The sequence below is a fragment of the Durio zibethinus genome, chromosome 14, assembly GCF_047325235.1.
Source record: "Durio zibethinus cultivar Kanyao isolate XHJ-2024 chromosome 14, ASM4732523v1, whole genome shotgun sequence".
NCBI lineage: Eukaryota > Viridiplantae > Streptophyta > Magnoliopsida > Malvales > Malvaceae > Durio > Durio zibethinus.
This window is the reverse complement of record NC_143175.1, coordinates 1,298,821-1,318,967: the sequence shown is the minus strand read 5'-3', so window position 1 is coordinate 1,318,967 and position 20,147 is coordinate 1,298,821. Positions and strand designations below refer to the sequence as shown.

Sequence of the window (20,147 nt, the reverse complement as noted above, 5' to 3'; positions counted from 1 at the left end):
ATTTTTTTTTATAAAAAATTATTATTAAATGTTGCGATTTGAACATCATTCGTATGATTTGGTTATTTCTACGGTAACAAAAATCAAAACCCTAGTAGATAGAGCTATTAAAGTGTCCTCTAACACTTTAAGAACTCAAAATTGTTGTCAGTTTACAAACATATGCTGCATTGGGTATATAATGATACAAGCTGCTAGTTGGAGAAGTCGTTGATGGCAAGTGAAATCATTCGTCTTACAAAAAAAAAAAATCAAGGTACATGGCTGATTCTCTAGTTAGGATCGAACCAGGTTACTCATGAGAAAGATGACCATTGATCCGCAGCCTTATGCTCCTGCAGAGCTATATAACTTGCAATAACTTTTATGCATGGCAGGCAGGAGATAGGAAGTCCTAATCAATCCAACTTTTTTTTTTTTTTTTTTTTTACAAAAGAAGACACAATTTGAGAATATATGAAAAGTGATTGTAAGTGCAGAGATTTGAATCTTAAACATATTACATATCACTTTTAAAAGTGATTACATGAACTAATTGAATTAAGTTTCGGGTTCAAAACAACCAAACATTTGAATATGTTGACAGATGAGAAAAACAAAACATATCACCTTAATTTCCTAGTTGTAAGAATATGACAATGGAACATCAACTGAAAAATCAAATCAATTATTTGCAGAGTTCAAAGGAAATTTTAAAAAGTCAAGATGCTGAGGAGGGTGCCTGCTTGGCTACTGCTCTAAGGAGTTCAAAAGCTTAAAGCCTTCATTGTGTGAAATTCAGAGCAGATTTTTTGTACCATACTTCGTAATCTATTCAGCCTTCATGAATTCGTTTAGAGTAACTCAGCACAATTATAGTATCAAAAGAATTTTAAAATCGGCATAAAAAGCTACAACAAGAAAGAAACGAAAAACGAACTAAACCAATTCATGTTGATTTCAGCTGAGTTAACTAAAAAAAATGAAAGCCATACTTACATGGTGATGCTTAGAGGAGATTTCAAATCAGCTAGTCAATAACTCGCCATCTGCTAAAACAACTCAACTGCAGCTGGAAGAAGATTTGAACAACCATCCATTGAAGAATTTATTGAGGATATACAACTGATTACAAACAAAAAAAATGTCTTTGATCCATTAATAGCTCAAGTTACTCAAGGGAGTAAAAACTGAAGAGGAACAAAAAACAAATGGACCCATTTTTAATCAGGTTTATATTAAGTAATCACAGAGTAGATAAAGATCACCACTCGCTAAAGGTTTTTGTTAGCACTTGAGAGTTGAGAGAGTTCCACAATCTCTCTACTCATTCTTCCAAGCATACAAAACCAGTGAAAAGCCAAGATTCTGTGACTTGGAGTCCTGAAATCTTTGTGAGAAAGACCATTGCAACGAAGTTGGATTAGGGATTGGTTGGCTAACCCACAACTTCTCTTCTGCAGCAAGGAATGTCTTGAACATAAAAACAGCATTTCCAAGTGATGTTCCAAAGAGCCAATTATGCACATCCCAGTAAACTTCTACAGCCATTCCATCAACCAAAATGGTATGGTTTCCTCGGAACTTCCATCTTAGCCGCTTCACTTGCATCAAAGCCTTTCCATCCAAGCGAATTATCAGGCAGGGGTCGTTCACATCAATCATGTCACATGCGATTATCAGATCATGAATTTGACCATTATCACAAAACTGTGCCTTGGTACCAAATACCCTCTTGCCAAAAACATGCTCCTTCTTGGCCACAAAAATGGCTGTAGTAGGAACAGGAATTGCACCAGTCTTCTTATAAGCTTCTTTCCTCATGTCCCCAAGAAGCAAGACCATTTGCTTATTGGCAACAACACCAACATAAAACCCTTCCAAAGGTTCAGGTCCAGATCCAAATTTCCCCGAAGAAAGGTCCCAGTATATGTCTATTTTACAAGAATATGCCTCTAAACTCTTTGACCCTTTTCTCTTAGAGAACAACCAGGGCTTTATATCAACCTTACAAAGACATTGATTTGCAGAATCATCAACACATACACTTAAGCCTTGCCCCATCAAATTCTTGCTCCAAGAAACAGTTATTAAACAAGACCTACCGCGGATTCGACATTGATAAACACAAGTAACTAAATTCTGTGCATTTTTACTAGTATTTGATAATGAAGAATCAGCAACTTGCACCCCATTTTCACCAAAACAAGATGGAAAATCTCTCATTTTTCTAATAAACTAACAGCAATTCCTTAAAATTCAATGTCACAAACTCGTTTCTGCCCACCTTTTTCAACCTAAAACTACACAAACATAATTAAACCTGACTTAGACTTTGAATGGCAAAAACAAATGGTAAAGAAGTGTGAGAGAGAGAGAGAGCCTTACCTTAAACTGACCAGTTACAAAACTGCCTCGAAAACCGCTTGTGAAGGCTTGATTTTGATCTGCGGTGGTGTATTTGTTCTGCAGGCAACTGAAAACAGCCATCAAAAATTTCTAAAGCTTCAAAATTTAAAGAGATATTGAGAGAATGTGGGGGTCAAGTTCAAGTAAGTAAAAACTTCAACAGAGAGAGAAGCAGACAAAAATCAGGTTTCTTTTACTGTAAACTCTCTGCTATTTACAAATATAAATTACAACACTTTTTTTTCAAGAAACAAATTTTACCACCAGAAAATGACAGCTTGAAAAAAAACTATCTTCTTTTTTTTTTTTTTTTTGAAGAAAATGAAAATGTGAAGGATTTTAGCAACTGGGAATTGCTGGAAAAGGTTGGTTTTTGAAAGATTACTCTTCACTGAGAAAAGAAAGAAAAGCCAAAAAATTTAAGGAAAATAAAAAGAATCTCTCTTAGCCCTCTCTTATAACTTTTTCTTGGCTAGCATGTTAATAGTGAAACCAAAATTTAAGCAAAAATATTTAAGGTAGCTTTGCTTTGATGTTTTTTACAAGTTTCATTGAACTGTGGAGAATACATGTTGAGTCTAAAGAAATAAAATTGAGTATTTCTAAAAGTAAATAAGAAATTCGAGAATTAAAAAAAGAAAAGGACAGAAAGTGTTTCAAAAAGTAGGGTCCAACGAAACATGAAAATTGCAAGTAAGGGTTAGTAATTAACCGATTCGGTCAAATCAATTTGAAATAATTAATAATCAATTTAATTAATTTTCATTCAATAAATAATTAAATTAATAAAATTTTTTAAAATAATTAATTATAATCAAACTAATCAAATCGTTTCAGTTCGATTAAATAATTAAATTTTTTTATTATAAATAATTATGTAATCATAAATTTAATTCAATAAAATTTAAATTCAAAATCATTCAAATTAAATCACTAAAAAATTTAATAATTTTAATAATATTTTATAATAAAAAATTAAATAAAAATATTTATCTTAAACTTTTTTTATTTATTAAAAATTTAATTAATTCAATCAATTTAATTATCAATTTTAAAAATAAAAAATTGATTGAATTAATCAATTTAAAATTTTAATTATAACCAAAATTAAATAAATTAAATTGATTTAATCAAATTATTTAATTTTGATCAATTTAATTGATTCAAACCAACTTTTATTCCTCTCTAGTTGCAAGCATGAATTTGGATATAATAAAAAAAATCTGCTTGATTTTGATACTTTAACACGAAGATATGATTAGCATGTTATGATGATGTAGTTTCATGATTGATGATTACCATGTTTATGTTTATGTTTTTTTTTTTTTGGTTAGAAATAAAAAATATACTTTTTTCATAATTTTTAATTAAAAAGTTAACCAATTATTAAAATTTTTTAAAAAATAATATTATGAATTTAAATTTTAATATTTTTGTACTTTCTTTATATATATATATATTTAAAAACAAAAACAAAAACATTTATAGACCAAAAGACCCAATTTTAGATACCAACAATGACCTCATCATCATATTCTGTGGCCTTTTCTTTTGCCTAAAATGTGTAGATTTTTTTGTTTGTGGAATCCAAATGAGTAGGTGTTTTTTGGTAGGTTGAATTTTGTATCCAAAAAGAAGCCTACAAAAATTATTAGCCTAAATTTTTTTGGCTTTATTTTTTATTCACAATTTATTCTATTTATAAAAGAAAACATTTTATTAATGACAAATTTATGGTTTTTTAGAGATATTAATTTATAATATATAAAAAAAATGTATTAATAAATTTATTAATTTTATCGATGAATTTATTAATTTTGTAAATAAAACATATGTTTATGAGAAAATTTTGGATGTCCAGTAAAAAAAATTATTTTAAATTTTTTTATTTTTCAACCAAAAAAATTTATCTTCAAAATTTTTTTTTTCACTTTTCAAATTTTAAAAATTTCTTGAATATCTTAGTTTATAAAGTGGATCCATGCATGTATTTTCTTAAGAAAAATTATCTAATATATGTAAATGAAAATTTTAAATTAAACCTATAAAATTAGATGATTGATTGAAACATACTCATTAAATTAAAAAATCAGTATAATAAAATACATTCGTTTGTAAATTTTAAATTTTTAAAATAATTTATAAAATAACAATAATTTATGAAATAATAATCTTTTTAATTTATTTTTCCTTTTTTGTCACACTTTTTAATTATTATTTTTAAGAGATATTTTTTAATGACTATGGTAATATCAGAGGGAAAAGGAAAGAAATATTTTTCAAATTAATAAAAAAAAGGAAAGTGTGGCCCACGCTCAGTTATGGCGTGTGAGAAAACCAGAAGTGGGTTGAATTTTCTGTTTAAAATTAAAATATTTTAAAATTTCGAGTTTTTATAAAGACGTGATTTCACGCGCCGTTGATCACGGTTCTTTGGCATTCTTTACAGCCCAAACGGGGCCCTCTTTTTGTTTGTATCCTCCATATTGGGCCTCTAAAAAACCCGTTCCCTTCCGTTCTTTTTTTTCTTCTTTTAATTAAAAATTAATTAAATGTGATAACAATTTTTTATTTCCTTTTTTATGAATTAAATTTATTTTTATTTTGTGGGTTTTTTAATTATAAAAAATATCACTAATTATATGGATAAGTTTTCGATTACAATATAAAAATTTTAGTCATGATTTATGATGTGAATTTTTTAATAAAATTATCATAATTTTTGATCGATCACAAAATTTATTACAAATAAATAATATTGCAATACATGAGAAATTATTTTATATAGTGTTAGTGAAGTTTTAAAATTTTAAAATATTAAACATTATTTTAATCTAATGAAGTTAAAAAATTATATTACTAATATAAAAAAAAAACTCATATATATACATATAATTAAATATTTTAATTGAGAAAGAGCATGACATGGTTATGGTATGAAATATAGCATTTACATAAAAGGACCCCATCACTTAGGTAGCCTTATGGGCAATAATTTTATCAAGCATGGGACACCATTACAAACCCTAACCAAATCTTTATGTGCATTTTTATTTGTACAAACCTTAGTTTATTGCATGTGCCATGATTAATAATTGGACTAGCATAGGCGCAATCATCGGGTCAAAAAGTTCATTAAAAAAAATTTAATCTTAGTACTAATTTTTACTTTATTAAAAAGAATTATGTAAGTACCTCTAAATCATAAAATTTTGCTTTTAATTCATATACTTTGACCATAACCCGTCATTAATACTGCTTTAGATTAAATTACAAGCAAAGTTAGTCACTTTATTTATTGTAATAATAAATCATTATAGTACTAAAGTACTTAGGACATAATGCAGAATCTTTAATATGATTAATAATGATAATGATAAAACTTGAGGATAAAGGTTGTCTATGTTAAAATCCATGACCTAAAATTTAATTGTTTAATCTAATTATTTTTTAATAAAATTAATAATTCAAATCTAAACATTTATAACTCATTTTTTTATTATCAAATTACGATTTTTTTATGTAACAAATGTTATATCGATCCTTATTCTTTAATTTTATTTTAATAAATGTAATGCTTCCTTTTGAAGGGAACTAAAAGATTTTGAAGGATTTTGTTGTTTTTATGATCATTATGCCTTTTAATGTGTCAATTAATCATTGGGTTTTTAGTGACAACTAGTTGTTAGGTAATCTTTTCTCTTTGTTTGACTCTTAACAAACTATCTCAGCTAACCTTCTAAAAAACTTTTCAAAGATATATTTGATTAATCAGCTATAAAGTTGTTAGCAAATATCTTAAGTTAAAAATAATAAAAAAATGACTTTAAATTAACTAAAAATGTTAAAATTAATTTAATTTAATGTAAACATAATAATTCTTATAGTTTGAATTTAGTTTTTTTTTTTTAATAAATATAAAACAATTTAACAAAAAATAAAGAAAGAGATTTGAGTTTTAGGATTTGTTCGATTTTCACTTATAATACGATAAAGATTCATTCTCACAGTACTGTACTACGATTTCATTTGGATTCAAGTTTCATTGTATGTGTAATTTCATAAAAAATTAAAAATCTCTGGTTTATTCAAAGTAATCATATATATTTCATGAAAAAAGAAATCATATAAATAATTTATGAGTTTTTGTATTGTTTAGAGATGATCCTTTTTTATTAGGGTAAACTAATTATCCATTGTATAATTTAATTGTTTTTATTAATATAACACAATAATATAATTTAAATTCTCTTTTTTGTTGTTTTCTTTTTTGATATCTTTATAGACAAGCAAATCATCTGCCTTTCTTGTTTTGTGGTGATCAAGATTTGCCATTATCACTAAAAAGTTTAGATTATCATTATACTTCCAAACTCTTTGCTAGCTTTTCTTCTTTTTTTTTTCTTTTTTTTTTTCATCATTTTCAACCCCACAAATTTAACATTTCAAGGTCAGAAAATAAATGCATAAAATTCCATAAAGGGCTTAAATGGGTGTTCAATTGGACCAAACTTGACAGAAATTGGTCAAGTTTGGTGAAGCCAAGATAGGCTCTCTGGACTTAGGGTGTAATCCAGCCTTTGTTAGAGGCCTCAAACAATCCCATACATTCCCCGTGTTCTACAATTTATAGCATCCAATAACTAAACAGAAAAGGATGATTATGCTCCAAACAAAGCCATTCCTTACAAACCTAAAGACAAAAGGGGTCCTAGATGATAATTAAGCTGGATGCTATGCATCCATCAGTTAAGTTCCTAGCTTCATCATCATCACTTGATCAGAGTACATTAAAATAAAAGCTATACAACGCTATTGCTTCCAGCATCCACAGTTGCTTTTGGAATGCTTTAAGCAAATTTGGAGCTCTCCTCCATCTCCATTCTAAGCCACCAAGCTCTAGTCTCAGTCGATAATGACATAAACATCGTCCGTTTGTCCTTGTTAAGGAACAGTTTTGTGGCAAAATAATATAATTGGCTCTTCTTTGGAACTTCATCCTCCATGTTATCCAGCAATCGAACTGCTTCGGGAATGTTGTATGGCTCAAAAGTCAACTTGGTTGAAGTTGCCGTGCTCATACTCTCAGCTGCATTACACAATTTATCAATCTGCCTGGACAGTTTTGCAACTGTCCCAACAATTTTTGGTACTTTCTCTTTACCCTTGTTGAGATGAGAAGAGTCTGACTCTGGGGACCTCTTCTTCAGCAGTGGTGGCTCCGACTGGTGTTCAGATTCAGACTGAGGCTGAGGATTCTGTTCCATGTAATGGTTATCTATCTCATTCAGATGTTCATCCATTGCCTTTTTTGGCATTTGAATATCCTCTACAGCAACAACCTCTACTTCTACTTTAGGTGGTTCATCATCATCAGTTCCATCACTCGACGGTAAACCAAATTTTGGTGCCAAAGTTATGTCATCATTGACTGGTATTCCCTGAAACATCCAATCCAATTTGTTTTCCAGTTCTGGATCAATACCACCATTTTTGAACTTTGTAGCATCAGGCATGAGCTGTGCATTTAAACATGAGCATTATTGACCTTATATATTGAGAAATTAGAAAAAAAGATCAATAAACCTTTTGTTATGAGCATCAATCATGTACCTTTAACTTCTTTTCCCACCATTCCTCTGAAGTATCAATATTGTTCTTTCTCGGATCCCACCCCAAACAGGTATGATTCACTTTGAGCTGCTTCCATAGCTTCCATTCTTTTTTCAATAGATCCCACCTATTTTTCAGCTGTGACTTTTCATATTCTTTACCAGTTTCTTTGTTAAAATTTGCAACCAACCTTGACCACCCTTCCTTTTTAAAATAAGTTCCTCTCCTGCAATTATGATCTTTTTCCTTTATACAAAGATCACAGAATATCATTGTTAAGTTCCTGTCCCATACTGCCTTGGTTTTGTCATTACTCTTACCTCGAGGAACCTCTGTCGTAACAATTCTAGCATTCTTCATCTATAACAAATCTATTCAAAAAAAAAAAAAAAAAAACACTTCTAAACTTGCCGGTAATAAAAATACAAAAATAATAATAAAAAATGGCATAAGGGAAGTAGAACGCAGAAGCTGAGAAACTCTGGTAAAATCATCCAAATATACACCATTTCCCTTTCTGTTAAGATCATCAAAGTTCATATTTCAAAGAAAACAAACCCAACAAAAAGTTATTCCTTAATCAGAAAATCACATATCAACCAACTAAACATAACAGTGTCCAAACCAACAACATTCCAGAGTCATGTCAATACAGTCATACTAATATCAGTCAATCACATTTGCACGTGACAGTTGTTTTTTGTTTTGTGACTAAAAAAGAACTACTATTTGGGACTCTCTTCTCTTTGTTAAGAGTCAACCCATCAGAATTACTCTCTTTTTCTGATATAACTGCATGGTATTTTCAAGCAAATAAAACTTCAGTTCACCACTTATTCTTCCATTGCAGTTAACAAAATACAAGAGTTACCAATAAGATGCAGCAGAGAGAGAGAGATTTCATGTAGGTTTGCAGATGTGTGTGTGTGTGTATGTGTGTTTGGCCCAACAGTAGGTGTATATACCATCAGATAAAAGAGTTGAACTGGATTCGATACTCTTGCAAAAATTAACACTCGTATAAATACAAACATATGAATGATATGTATATAACAAATCACACATCACACACGCATGCACATACACAGATTCGTACATACATGCAGAAACATGCATATATACACACATAAACACACGTTTATACATAAAAACATACACTCATTCTAACATACATGCAGACAGACATACAACTAAATATTCATACATAAATATACACACTCATTCATACATACATGCAGACAGACAGAGAGATATAGATACAGACAGACACACAACAAGGGAAAAAAAAAAGAGTATATGCTAATCACTCAACAGCTTGAAGATAAGAAGAAACTACAATCCTAAGCTCTCTATAAAGGCTCTTTGTAAATGCATTATGAAGATCCTTGAAGGCCTAATATAGTATATTAATAATTAGATAATAAAGTCAAATTGTTCAAGCCATGAAAGAACAAACATAGAACTAACAGAACCATGTGAGAAAAATTGCAGATCAATATAAAATAAGCAAAACCTCTTAACCCCAAAGCATTAAAATAAAAAAACCCAAAAATGAAAATCACAAAGGAACCGATTTCTTTTAATTACAATAGAAAATCGAAATCAATTTGGTGAATTGAAAAAAAGAGAAAAATCTATTAAAGGAAATTGATACCTGGGTCGAAATGGGATGCAAATCCTATTGTTTATACATGAGGTAAAACCGAAGAGAGATTTTGCTTTGAGAACGTGATGAATCGCAAACGAGAACTTTTTTGCGGTTGTCCAAACGCGTGTTTTGATGGACGTTTTGATCCCAAACGCGGCTAGGAAATGGAATACCTCGATGCAAATCTCGTTTGGTTTTGCGTTCGAACGCAACAAGCTATTATGCCACGTGGAGCTGTTAAAGTCATGTTTGGAAAAAAAAAAAAAAAAGGAAATAAGGAGGGAAAAGTATATAAAAAAATAATTTTCTTTAATTGTTTGGTAATTTAAGAGATAAAAAATAAAAAAATTTGAGTGTAAAACATATATTAAATTATAAAATGTTTGTTTAATTCTAAAGACATCTTTGAAACTGAATAAGATTCATATTTTAGTACCGTTAATCTGAAGATAAAAATTTGGTTTTAGTTGGTCCATTATGTCACATAGCCAACATTAGGTCCTTTTTCATTTCTTCTACACTTTCTAAGTTTTCCACTTCCAACTGATTTTTTTACTACGTCTTAATTATCTGACAAATCTTCCTCTTTTAAGCATCTCTAGATTCCTTCCCTCTCCCTTTTTTTTTTATATATAATTTTTGGTTGATCAAAGAAAGATGTTATTACTTGTTATAGCATAAAAGAAATAGGGTAAAAGTTCCCATTTTTTGGTGTTATCCATGGCTTCTGCTTCTGCTTCTGCTCTTTTTGCAGACACTGATTTGAGTTCAGTGGATTGGGTGAAGTCTCCAAGGCTCTCTGTGAAGTCTTCTTTAGACACTGATGTTTCTGACATGATTGTTAATGGTTTCTGGGATCTTTTGTGTGTGTGTTTTTGTAAATAGCATAGTGAACTGAATTGTAATCAGTTTAGTTGAATTTACAAGTAAACTATAGCTCGGATATGAGATTTTGGGATGCCTTGAATGGAAAGTGCTGTCCAGTGAATTGTTTAGTAGCTTGATTGTCTGCTTTTGTCAGCTTGGAAGAAAAGGAGACACCATATAATGAATTGAAGAGCTTCTATGAGGACATAGCAGAAAACAGAGAATCAACATGTAACAATTTAACAACCAAAACAGCATAAATATGATCCAATGCAGAACAAACATCAGAAATAATCAAGTAATGGCAGTAACTTATAACTGATGTAGCAATCTTGATGTATAAAACCATCAACTTTATTGTTCATACACAACAAGTTCGGGTATTATACAACAATACAAACTCATCCTTCTACACAAACTTTAGCATCAAACACAGGAACAACATGAAATAGATGACATCCATCTATCAAAGATCGCAGAAGGAAAGCTCTATTCTTTCAAGCAGATCCATTAGCCAATTCTTTCTCAACAGCGGTTTTAGCAGTCTCAAGATCTTCATCAAAGAACATATCCCACTTCCCATCCCATTTGATGAAAAACTCAGTATCTTCATAGTATTTCACTCTATGAACATCCCCAGCTGGAGTAAACAAATAATCCCCAATATCCAAATCATATTTTTCCTTTTTAGTCAGATTCCAAACACTTTTTTTCCCTTCCATCACCACCAAACAATGCCCAAAAGTATGGTGATGGGCTGGCTCTACGCTCCCAGCTTTGAATCTAACAATAGCCGATGTGGGACTTTCTCTCAATATCTTCATCGACCCACCGGGGATTATATCGATTGGATTCAACTCCCTGTTCTTAACCAAACAACAAATAGCACAAGATTCAGCTTGGGTTTTTTCAGAAGTACCGATTTTTGGCATCTCAGTCATCGATTCATCGAAAAATTTCGAGATTTCCTCGGGCCAAGGCTGAGACTTAGAGGCCGGACACGGCGATTTAAAAGTGGTGTTGAGCCACGTGTCGACGATTTCCTTGGCGGTATCTATAGATGTTGACATGCCGGACAGTGCCAAGACGTTGCAGTTATTAATAGAGCGGTTGTTGCGGGCCTCGTCCGGAGTGAGACATGTGGTGGCGAACACGCCGGGGAATTTGTTGGCGAAGATCCCGACTCCGACGCCCGTTCCACAAGCGAGAAGGCCACGGGTTTCAACGGCGGGGGAAGTGGTGGAGGAGGACACTCGGCGGCCAACTTCGGCGCCGATGTTGTAGTAAGAGGTGGTGCCGAGGTCTTCGACTTCGATGTTGAGGGAGCGGAGGTGGGATAACATCGCGTCTTTTAGCTCGGCTCCGAAGGAGTCTGCTCCGGCGATAATTTTCAGAGGGGGTGGAGGCGTGGTGGCGGAATCAGCCATGGTGCTGTGGTGGGGGAAGAGAGGAAGTGAAGTGAGCTCAGGAAGAAAGCAAAGGAGTGAGGAATAAGTGGCTGTTAAGAGTGGGAATCAATGGAATTCTTGATAAACACGTTGAAACGTAGATGGCAAATGGCAAGTCATTTTCTATGTTGATTTTATTATGAATTATTTATAGATTTGTCACGTCACTTCTAAATTTTTGTAAAGAGATCTACGTCTATAATAATTTGAGATAATTTAAACTTAAAATGTTTCCAAATTCGATACTATATTCTAAATAAAAAAAATATTTTATTTTAAAATAATCAAAACTTAAATGATTATAATTTTTTTACAAAATAATTTGTAATATAGATATAGATATATAAATTATAAACATTGAGATTGAATTTTAAATCTATTAAATATTTATTTTTAAATATGATTATTTGGATCAATTAAAATAAATATAATTTAAGATTATTTAAACTTTAAATAATTCATCGTAAACTATATATTTGTACATTATTCCATCTTACAAAATTATTGATATCATGTTAATTATATATTGATCTCATCTTATATGAATTCGAGTTAGTAGTATTGTTAAGATTATTATGAAAGATTGTAACTTAATGGTACACTATTAAGTCTATAAGCCTTAGCTACTGTAGAGAAAGTAGTTATGCTTTACAACTGCAGTTAGCCATCCACGAGGATATTTTGAAAATTATAAGTAAATTTGATAATTCATGTTATTGTATAATGTAAATTATTATATTTATATCATATGTTATAATTTATATTAATATAAAAATATAAAATATAATTTTATTAAATTTATTTATAATTTTTAAAAAAATTTAAATCATATTATTTTTATATTTTTTATTTATATAGTATCATTATATTATTTTTTAAATTATTAAATCTAGTTAGAAGGGACTTTTCTTCGACCTGAAGGCACAAAATGGGAAGGGGAGAAGCCACTTCAGGCCTGCAAATAGTAAGCAAAAATATAGTCGAGCAAATATTTTCCTACTTGATCTGGTTGCTTCTTCAGTAGCAGTATTGTTCAGATCTTCGGGTTTTTTTTTATAGATAAATTGTAATTTTATTATTCAAGAAGCAACAAATCACTGTTACTATAAAATAGTTTATAAAATTTAGTATCCATTTGCTTGTTTAAGTTACAAATAAATTTTCAAGTTATTTTTTAATTAAGATTAACAAATTTTGAATTTTGTTTATTAAAATAAAAAGTAAAAATATTGTACGGATTTTAAAAAATAGTAATCCAATCAATTTTTAACTTGTTTCCCTTAGTTTTTGTATTAATTATATCACAAAAAGATTAATACAAGTAGGGAGCAATTTCTGAATTACAAAATCATCAGCCATTAAGCTTCCCGGTCTTTGCCAACACATAAGCACATGCATATAGACAAATCTGCTTCAAGTTTAATGTGGCAAAATTGTCTTTTACTCGCAAGTGAGATCTGGATTTGTTTTTTGAATAAGATTATGCATTCATTATAGAGTAAAATGCTCATAGAACTTTCATTAATCATCAAATCAATTAGACAAAGGAAGGAAAAAGAAAATGAAAAGAGAAAGAAAGCTTGCCATGGTTGGCAAAAGCATAGCATTGTGAATCTGTAATGATTAGAGTGTTTAACAGTAATGATTAGAGTGTTTAACAATGCCATCAAGAACAATTGAGTACAATAATCTATGGATAGATATATCAATGGCTTGCAAAGTAGGAACAAGAGCTCCTCAATTCCTCATGTTGTGGCGTAGAAGGTCCATAGTTTATGCAGAAAAAGGCAACTAGTAGCTACTTACAGCTAGAAGGATTTTCAAATTCTGGTATGGGATTTGAAGTGATGGTTTATTCGAGAATCCTAGGTCGTGATGATGGATATGGGGATGGATGGAATCGTATGGTGGGGCAATGACAATGAGCATGCATGCGCCAATGTCTCTGTAGTATTTGACTTTGCTTTGAGTTGAACCCAAAGTGCATCGAATTTTCTCTTCAGAAAAATCTCATTTGTATGAAATCTTTCATGGGTTTCTCTTCCTTTTTTTTTTTTTTTCGTTTTTTGGGATTAGTGAAATTTCATTACCCAAAGAAGCAGATAAACTGCTACAGACCAACTGTTAACAGGATCAGCTTCTTGAATCTTATGGCAAACCTGATGCTGTGAACACTGTCTTCAATTCAGATTATACTTCCATCTATTCCTCTCTCCCCGCATCTGACTGATGCAGGCATTCCAAACAATAACCAATATTACTGAAATTAAGGCTAAGCTTACTTGTCGCGTGGTTATTACTTTTTTCTTGCAAAATCGATTCATTAAGATGTACAATGTAAATATTTATATATTCAATAACTTTTTCTTTCTGATGTAAGATTAATGCGCATTATTCACTCCCTTGAATGTTTGGTGTAACATTCTCTCACCCCTAGTGATGTCTTTGTCACCTTATCTACTTCTCTTTGAAGTGCTTGACGTGATCAAATTTTTTGCCACTGTGTCATATCTTGGCATCTTGTTAAGTGGCCAGACTGGTTCACCCTGCCTAACTCTAGGCTGAGACACGTGACATGGAATCGGATGAGTCAAGAGTTGATCTAATATCATTTATCACGTGAGCATTGTTCTCTATCAGTAAAATCAGTTATTGAGATGTACAGAATCAATACTTATATATCATTCTTTTTTTATCTGACATGAGATTAATGCACTTTATCTACTTATCTGACGCGAGATTAATGCACTTTATCTACTGCCTTAAACTCTTGAGGTGACTTCCTGACCAGCCAATTCCAGTCACCCATCACCCTTTGGACATTACGAGTCTGCAGAATCTGCCTCCAAATACCTTCAGAATTATGACATGCTAAAAACAGATGATCTCTTGCCTCCAGATCATGATAATAAAAAAACACATTCTCCTCCAATTTTACACAAATAAAAGCAAAAGAAGAAACAAATTCATAGAAGCAGAACATTTTTCTTTTGAAGTGAAATCCAAAATTTGGTAGAATGTTACTATCAAAATTTGATGGTTAATATTAGCCATGGTCCACCTGATGGGCAGTGCCAAATATGCAAAGGTTGATTCTATATTTTCATATCCTTTTTATCTTTTATTTTCTTGTTTAATGGGCTGCATTTTCTCTCTCTCTTTTTTTTTTTTTTTTGTTCCAAACCTTCATGTTGATTTTGTAAATTGAAGTAAATGAAACCTGCTTCATGTTCCAAGAAAAAAAAATCAATAGTTGATAAAGGTTATACATATATAGTCATAAGAAATGGACTGAATTTACAACAAAGATAATATAGAATGTTATTTATTACTAGTATATGTATCACAAACCATGGAGAATATATAATCTTCAAATTCAAATATTTTCTCACATAAAAATCAATCAATTTTCACAATTTAACATAGCAGAATTTTCAATTCAATCCTTCTTCCAAGCATACAACAACAAAGAGAATCCCCCATTGCTCCCATATGACCTAGTAGATGAAGAGCATGAGCTTCTTCCACCATCACTGCTCTCTTCTGCCCATTGCAGCACACTTGAACAAGGTGGAGACGGGGATAAAGTTGTCGGTAGCATCGGTCTCGGTCCTGCTAACGATGACAAGCTCTTCCTCATCAATCGCTTCTCTGGCCCTACCATTTCGGGCCATACACCACCATCACCAACTTGAAAAATAAACACACCATGGCCATTGCTATTACTATTATTTTCACTGTTGACCCAATTGAACACATCCCAGAAAAATTCTACTTCAGTTCCATTAACATAAATTCTTTCATTCCCTCTAAATTTCCATGCCAATCTTTTTATAACAAGGTTTGTTTCACCATCAACTTTTACCTTGAGAACACCTCCACTACATTCTATGCCTATTTCATGTTTGGACCCCAAGAACTTAGCCCTTGAAATGTAACTCTTGCGTCCAAACACATGTTCTCTCCTGGACAATAGTGTTGGCTCTGGGAGTACTTGGCGATCCATGACCAACCCAGAACGCCTAGTCAGTTCATCCTGGAGATCACCAAGGAAGAATTCTAGCCTGGCATTGCATGAAATGGCAATATAAAAACCAGACTCTGGCTCAGCTGAGTTTTCAGCTAAGTCAGCCCTGGTAAAGTCCCAGTATAGCTTGATTCTTTGGTAATGATGGTGGGCTAAAAAGATGGATTTTGAGCCTGGTCGGTTTCTGAAGAACGAGAAGGTTGATGGGTAAAGGGAAATGGTGATGGAGAAGGAATCAGCAGCATAGATTGTTAAGGAGTGGGAGAAGTGGGTTTTTGACCATGTAAGTGTGAGATAAGTGGGCGAGTTGTAAAGTTGAGTTTGGTAAATGCTGGTGATGAGGTTTTGAGGCACTTCAGAGCCGCTTGATAGTGTGTTAGCATGGCTGAAGCATGCTGGAATCATGGTTTCTGTTCTTTATCAAACCACCGAAACAGAGACAAAGAGAGAGATTAGAGAAGGTGATTGTGATGAGATGGGAGTGAACAATATTCAGGGACCATGGAGGCTTTGTATAAGCAACTGGTTAATCAATAATCAAGTCTTTCAAGTTTTGGGGTAGTTTTTGGGTGCAAAGTTAAAGCTTTTGAAGAGGTGTGGGGGTGAGGGAATAGCACAATCATCAGGAGCAGTTGCGAAGCTACCTTAAAGTTCAATTTGCCCTCCTTGAATTGCGCCACAGACAGAGACTGTGTCTTCGTTATATGTCTTTCTCAACCTCTCCCTCATTAGCTGGTTTGCACCGAGTACTCTCCCAGTCAGTCACAATATAGACGCAACTTTGAATTTTTTTGAGGGGCGAACGGTTCTTCAACTTTATCCCCACTCTCTCTCTCTCTCTCTCTCTCTCTCTCTCTCTCTCTATATATATATATATATATATATATATATATATATATTGGACCGAGTTAAATAAGTTTTTATATATCAAGTTTAATGAATTCATGGCTTTTAAAAACATACTCTTTTTATCATTCAACCAATAATGGATTGGTTATTTATTTCTATACTTTTAAAGGTTCAAGGCCGCTTTATTATACTTTCTTTTCTTGCCATCTCAGAGGCAGACGAGGTCCACCTAGAGTGAAAAAATAAATAAATAAATAAAAATTCAATTCAAAATTATAATATTTTATTAAATTTGGATCGATTTTTATTTTATTTAAATTAAATTTAAATATTAAATATATATAAGTTTGAAGCTATATGTAAAAAATAAAAAAATTAAATCAAATCAAATTATATATTTTTATTAATTTATATATTTTTTAAATTTTTTTAAAAATAAAATTATTATTTTATATATAAATTTATTTAAATATATTAAAAACTTTATTAAAATAATATATAAAAATATTAAAATTTAAAATTTAATAAATTAAATTAAATCAAATTGATAAAATTTAATTCAAATTAATTTTAAAAATATGAAATTAAATTTAAATTAAAATTTGAAATTTTATAATATTATTTATTATTTAAAAAAATTAAAATTTAATTTAATTCGAAGCATTATTACTTTTAAATGCAAGACAAGATGATATGTCCTCGGAAAAATGTTGGCTCAACCACTTTTATATGGTTTTGACTCGCAAACTTGAGTCATCCAACTTGGGGTTTTCAAGTATTTGAACAAAGCATTTGAACTTTTGGGCTTTGGGGAGTGTTTAAATTGTTGTTGGATAAGCATTGGGTGGGAATCAATGTGTCGTGACAAAATATGGGGAGTTCAAGTAAGAAGAAATTTCTTGAGTTTAATAAAATAAAGTATAATATCTCAACTTGGATGAAGTCATGTTTTCAACTCTTTCTACTTTTTCTTCATTTTTCATTATTAAAAGATAAAGAAAATTACCAAGCTGTGGCTCATTGATGAAAGACTAATAAATTTTATAAAAAAAATTAATTTCTTTTTTTTTTTTTTTCTAATCTTTTGGGTCATCATAGTCCAATGACGTTTTTCTTTTATATAACTGTTTTCTGTCTGAAACTTTGCTTGGACTTGGGTTTTCTTTTTTTTTTTCAGTAAAAAATGGCCCATGGACATTGAGGCACACCATCATGATCTTGTATTATTTTTCTTTGTCAGTAAATGATCGAAAAGATTTACCACAGTCAAAAGTATTTAAGAAACAGACATGATCTATTTTTCTTCTTGTATCCCAGGGATACCTGCTTGTTGAAAGTGACTCAAAGACAAAAATCAAAGCAATATTTAACAATGATTTGGTGAATGCAATCCCCCCCCCCCCCCCCCCATCCCAAGTTATTGCTTGAATTGCAGGTTTGTTCTGCATTTGTCCAGCAAATCCCATTTTTCTAGCCAAGTATTGAACAACCCTAAAACCAAAAAAATAACACCTTGGGCTCAGAAAAAGTGCATTTATCAACCCAAAAAACTTCATGATTTTCTTTGTTGATGTTAACATTGGAGTTTGGTTATAACTTCATTCATTATTCATCGGATTTTAGTTTACAAATTTACAAATATTTTCACATTCATATTGACATTGATATGCACAAAAATCCAAAACAATTAACCTTGTGTCCTCCCATAATAGGGACAAAGTAAAAGCTAGGCTAGATCTCAATGGTTGAAACAGGTTCAGAAAAACTATCCTTTTGCTGCAACAAAATGGCAACTGTGATCATTCGGACATGTTTTAACTTACAAACGAAGCAAAGTTAGTTATTGTTTATATTTACAGGTGAAAATGGATTTCTATCCTATTATGCAGTAGTTTTGGAATTAAATTTTACTGATTATCCTATAATGTAATAGTGCTCAATCAAGCAATTGCAAAAGATACAATTTATGTTTCTTTCACTGCTTTAAGAGACATCATTTATTCAAACATCATTTCCATGAATGATGAATTTACCTATAGATTTTTTCCCTCTAATTTAAAGCAATAGAGCTATTTCTTTTCTTTTTTTTTTTGCAAACCCATAAATTATCGTGTTTTTAAGATTCGAAATTTAAATTTTAAGATTTAAATTTTTTTTAAACTTATTCTAACTCAACCTTCTCATTGCCATATTCTCATCAAACCTCTCAAAAATTGTATTATAAAATTGATTAATGTCTTCCATGGTGAAAATCCCACCTAAGCCTTCTTGAAGCTCATTGCTAGAAATTCCTCCATTTCCATTAGAATCAAGAATTTTGAAGCATTCTTCAACACAATTTTCTAATGCTTCCTTTGCTTCAATAAATCCAGTTACTGCTTTGCTATCAAGAACAGCTACACTCATCTTGTTTATAAATAAAAAAAAAGTTATTAATAAATAATATCTCTTTTATTTTGTTTTTTACTTTAGTTGATGTAATTGGTTTTGCTCACTAAATTTGAATTTTCCAATGGATGATTGGGCTTTAATAAAGGTTTTTTCCTAGACTTATTCAATTATCCGTCCAAATTCAAAGGTTCACTTAAGTTTTAAGGAAATTAATACAACAAATTAAAGTCTATTAATGGATTTGGATATAATTTTTAAAGTCATTTAAATTTTGAGTCAAATTTTGTTAAAATTTTTTTTTTTTTGACTCAAACCACTTTGAATAAAATATATAATTAAAATATAATAATTATATAAGTGTATATATATGATTTTTTATTTATATATTTTATTTTTAAAAAATAGATTTTATAATTTTTTATTATAAAAATTAAATTTAATGGATGATTTAAATTTTTTTTTTTAATTTGAGTTTGATTTAAAAAAATTTTAAGGTTTGCATTTTTAAATCACATCGAACTTGAACAAATATAAATTATTAATATCAAATATTATTTTATCTAAACTTTATTCAATCTAATCCAACCCATAAATATTTCAATTTCTTTTTAGTTCGGAATGTGATATATGACATCAATCTCTCATGCCCAAATACTGGTCTTTGGTACTTGACCAAGTCAATATCTTTGTGTCAACTCTACAAATAAAATAAAATTGCCAATTCCCATCAATGTTAGCCCTCGGTGGGAGTGATTCATGCATTTTGAAGCATAAAAATATTTTTAAATAATCAATTTAGCTTGTAAAATATATTAATCTATATTTTAATTGACCATATGACTTGGACAGACATAATTTAATTATAGTCAAATATAAATATAATTTAAATGGTCTAATGCAATCACCAATGAGATTT

The 20,147-nt window shown here is 30.7% G+C and overlaps 4 protein-coding genes across 5 annotated transcripts; all 4 read right to left on the bottom strand.

Annotated features, from left to right (window-relative positions):
• Positions 1-1,062: 1,062 nt before the first annotated feature.
• On the bottom strand, positions 1,063-2,919 carry LOC111294507 (uncharacterized). 2 transcript variants are annotated; one of them, XM_089743090.1, is made up of 3 exons: positions 2,650-2,919; positions 2,368-2,445; positions 1,063-2,282 (listed from the first exon to the last, which is right to left on the bottom strand). In XM_089743090.1, the coding sequence occupies exon 3, from the start codon at positions 2,203-2,205 to the stop codon at positions 1,303-1,305; it is 903 nt and encodes a 300-aa protein (XP_089599216.1). In that variant the 5' UTR covers positions 2,206-2,282; positions 2,368-2,445; positions 2,650-2,919; the 3' UTR covers positions 1,063-1,302. The 2 variants fall into 2 exon arrangements, with proteins under 2 accessions (XP_089599216.1, XP_022743592.1); XM_022887857.2 differs by lacking the exon at positions 2,650-2,919 and having other exon boundaries at positions 2,368-2,621.
• A 4,030-nt stretch (positions 2,920-6,949) lies between these two features.
• LOC111295109 (uncharacterized) lies at positions 6,950-9,836 on the bottom strand. Its single transcript, XM_022888483.2, has 3 exons — positions 9,656-9,836; positions 8,002-8,372; positions 6,950-7,907 (listed from the first exon to the last, which is right to left on the bottom strand). Exons 2-3 carry the CDS (start codon positions 8,359-8,361, stop codon positions 7,239-7,241), a joined length of 1,029 nt encoding a protein of 342 aa, XP_022744218.1. The 5' UTR covers positions 8,362-8,372; positions 9,656-9,836; the 3' UTR covers positions 6,950-7,238.
• Positions 9,837-10,807: 971 nt separating this feature from the next.
• Positions 10,808-12,131, bottom strand: LOC111294202 (DNA damage-repair/toleration protein DRT102-like). The gene has a single exon (XM_022887432.2). The coding sequence runs from the start codon at positions 11,941-11,943 to the stop codon at positions 11,014-11,016; it is 930 nt and encodes a 309-aa protein (XP_022743167.2). The 5' UTR covers positions 11,944-12,131; the 3' UTR covers positions 10,808-11,013.
• A 3,174-nt stretch (positions 12,132-15,305) lies between these two features.
• LOC111294609 (uncharacterized) lies at positions 15,306-16,828 on the bottom strand. The gene has a single exon (XM_022888035.2). It carries the CDS (start codon positions 16,394-16,396, stop codon positions 15,404-15,406), a length of 993 nt encoding a protein of 330 aa, XP_022743770.2. The 5' UTR covers positions 16,397-16,828; the 3' UTR covers positions 15,306-15,403.
• Between the last annotated feature and the right edge of the window lie 3,319 nt (positions 16,829-20,147).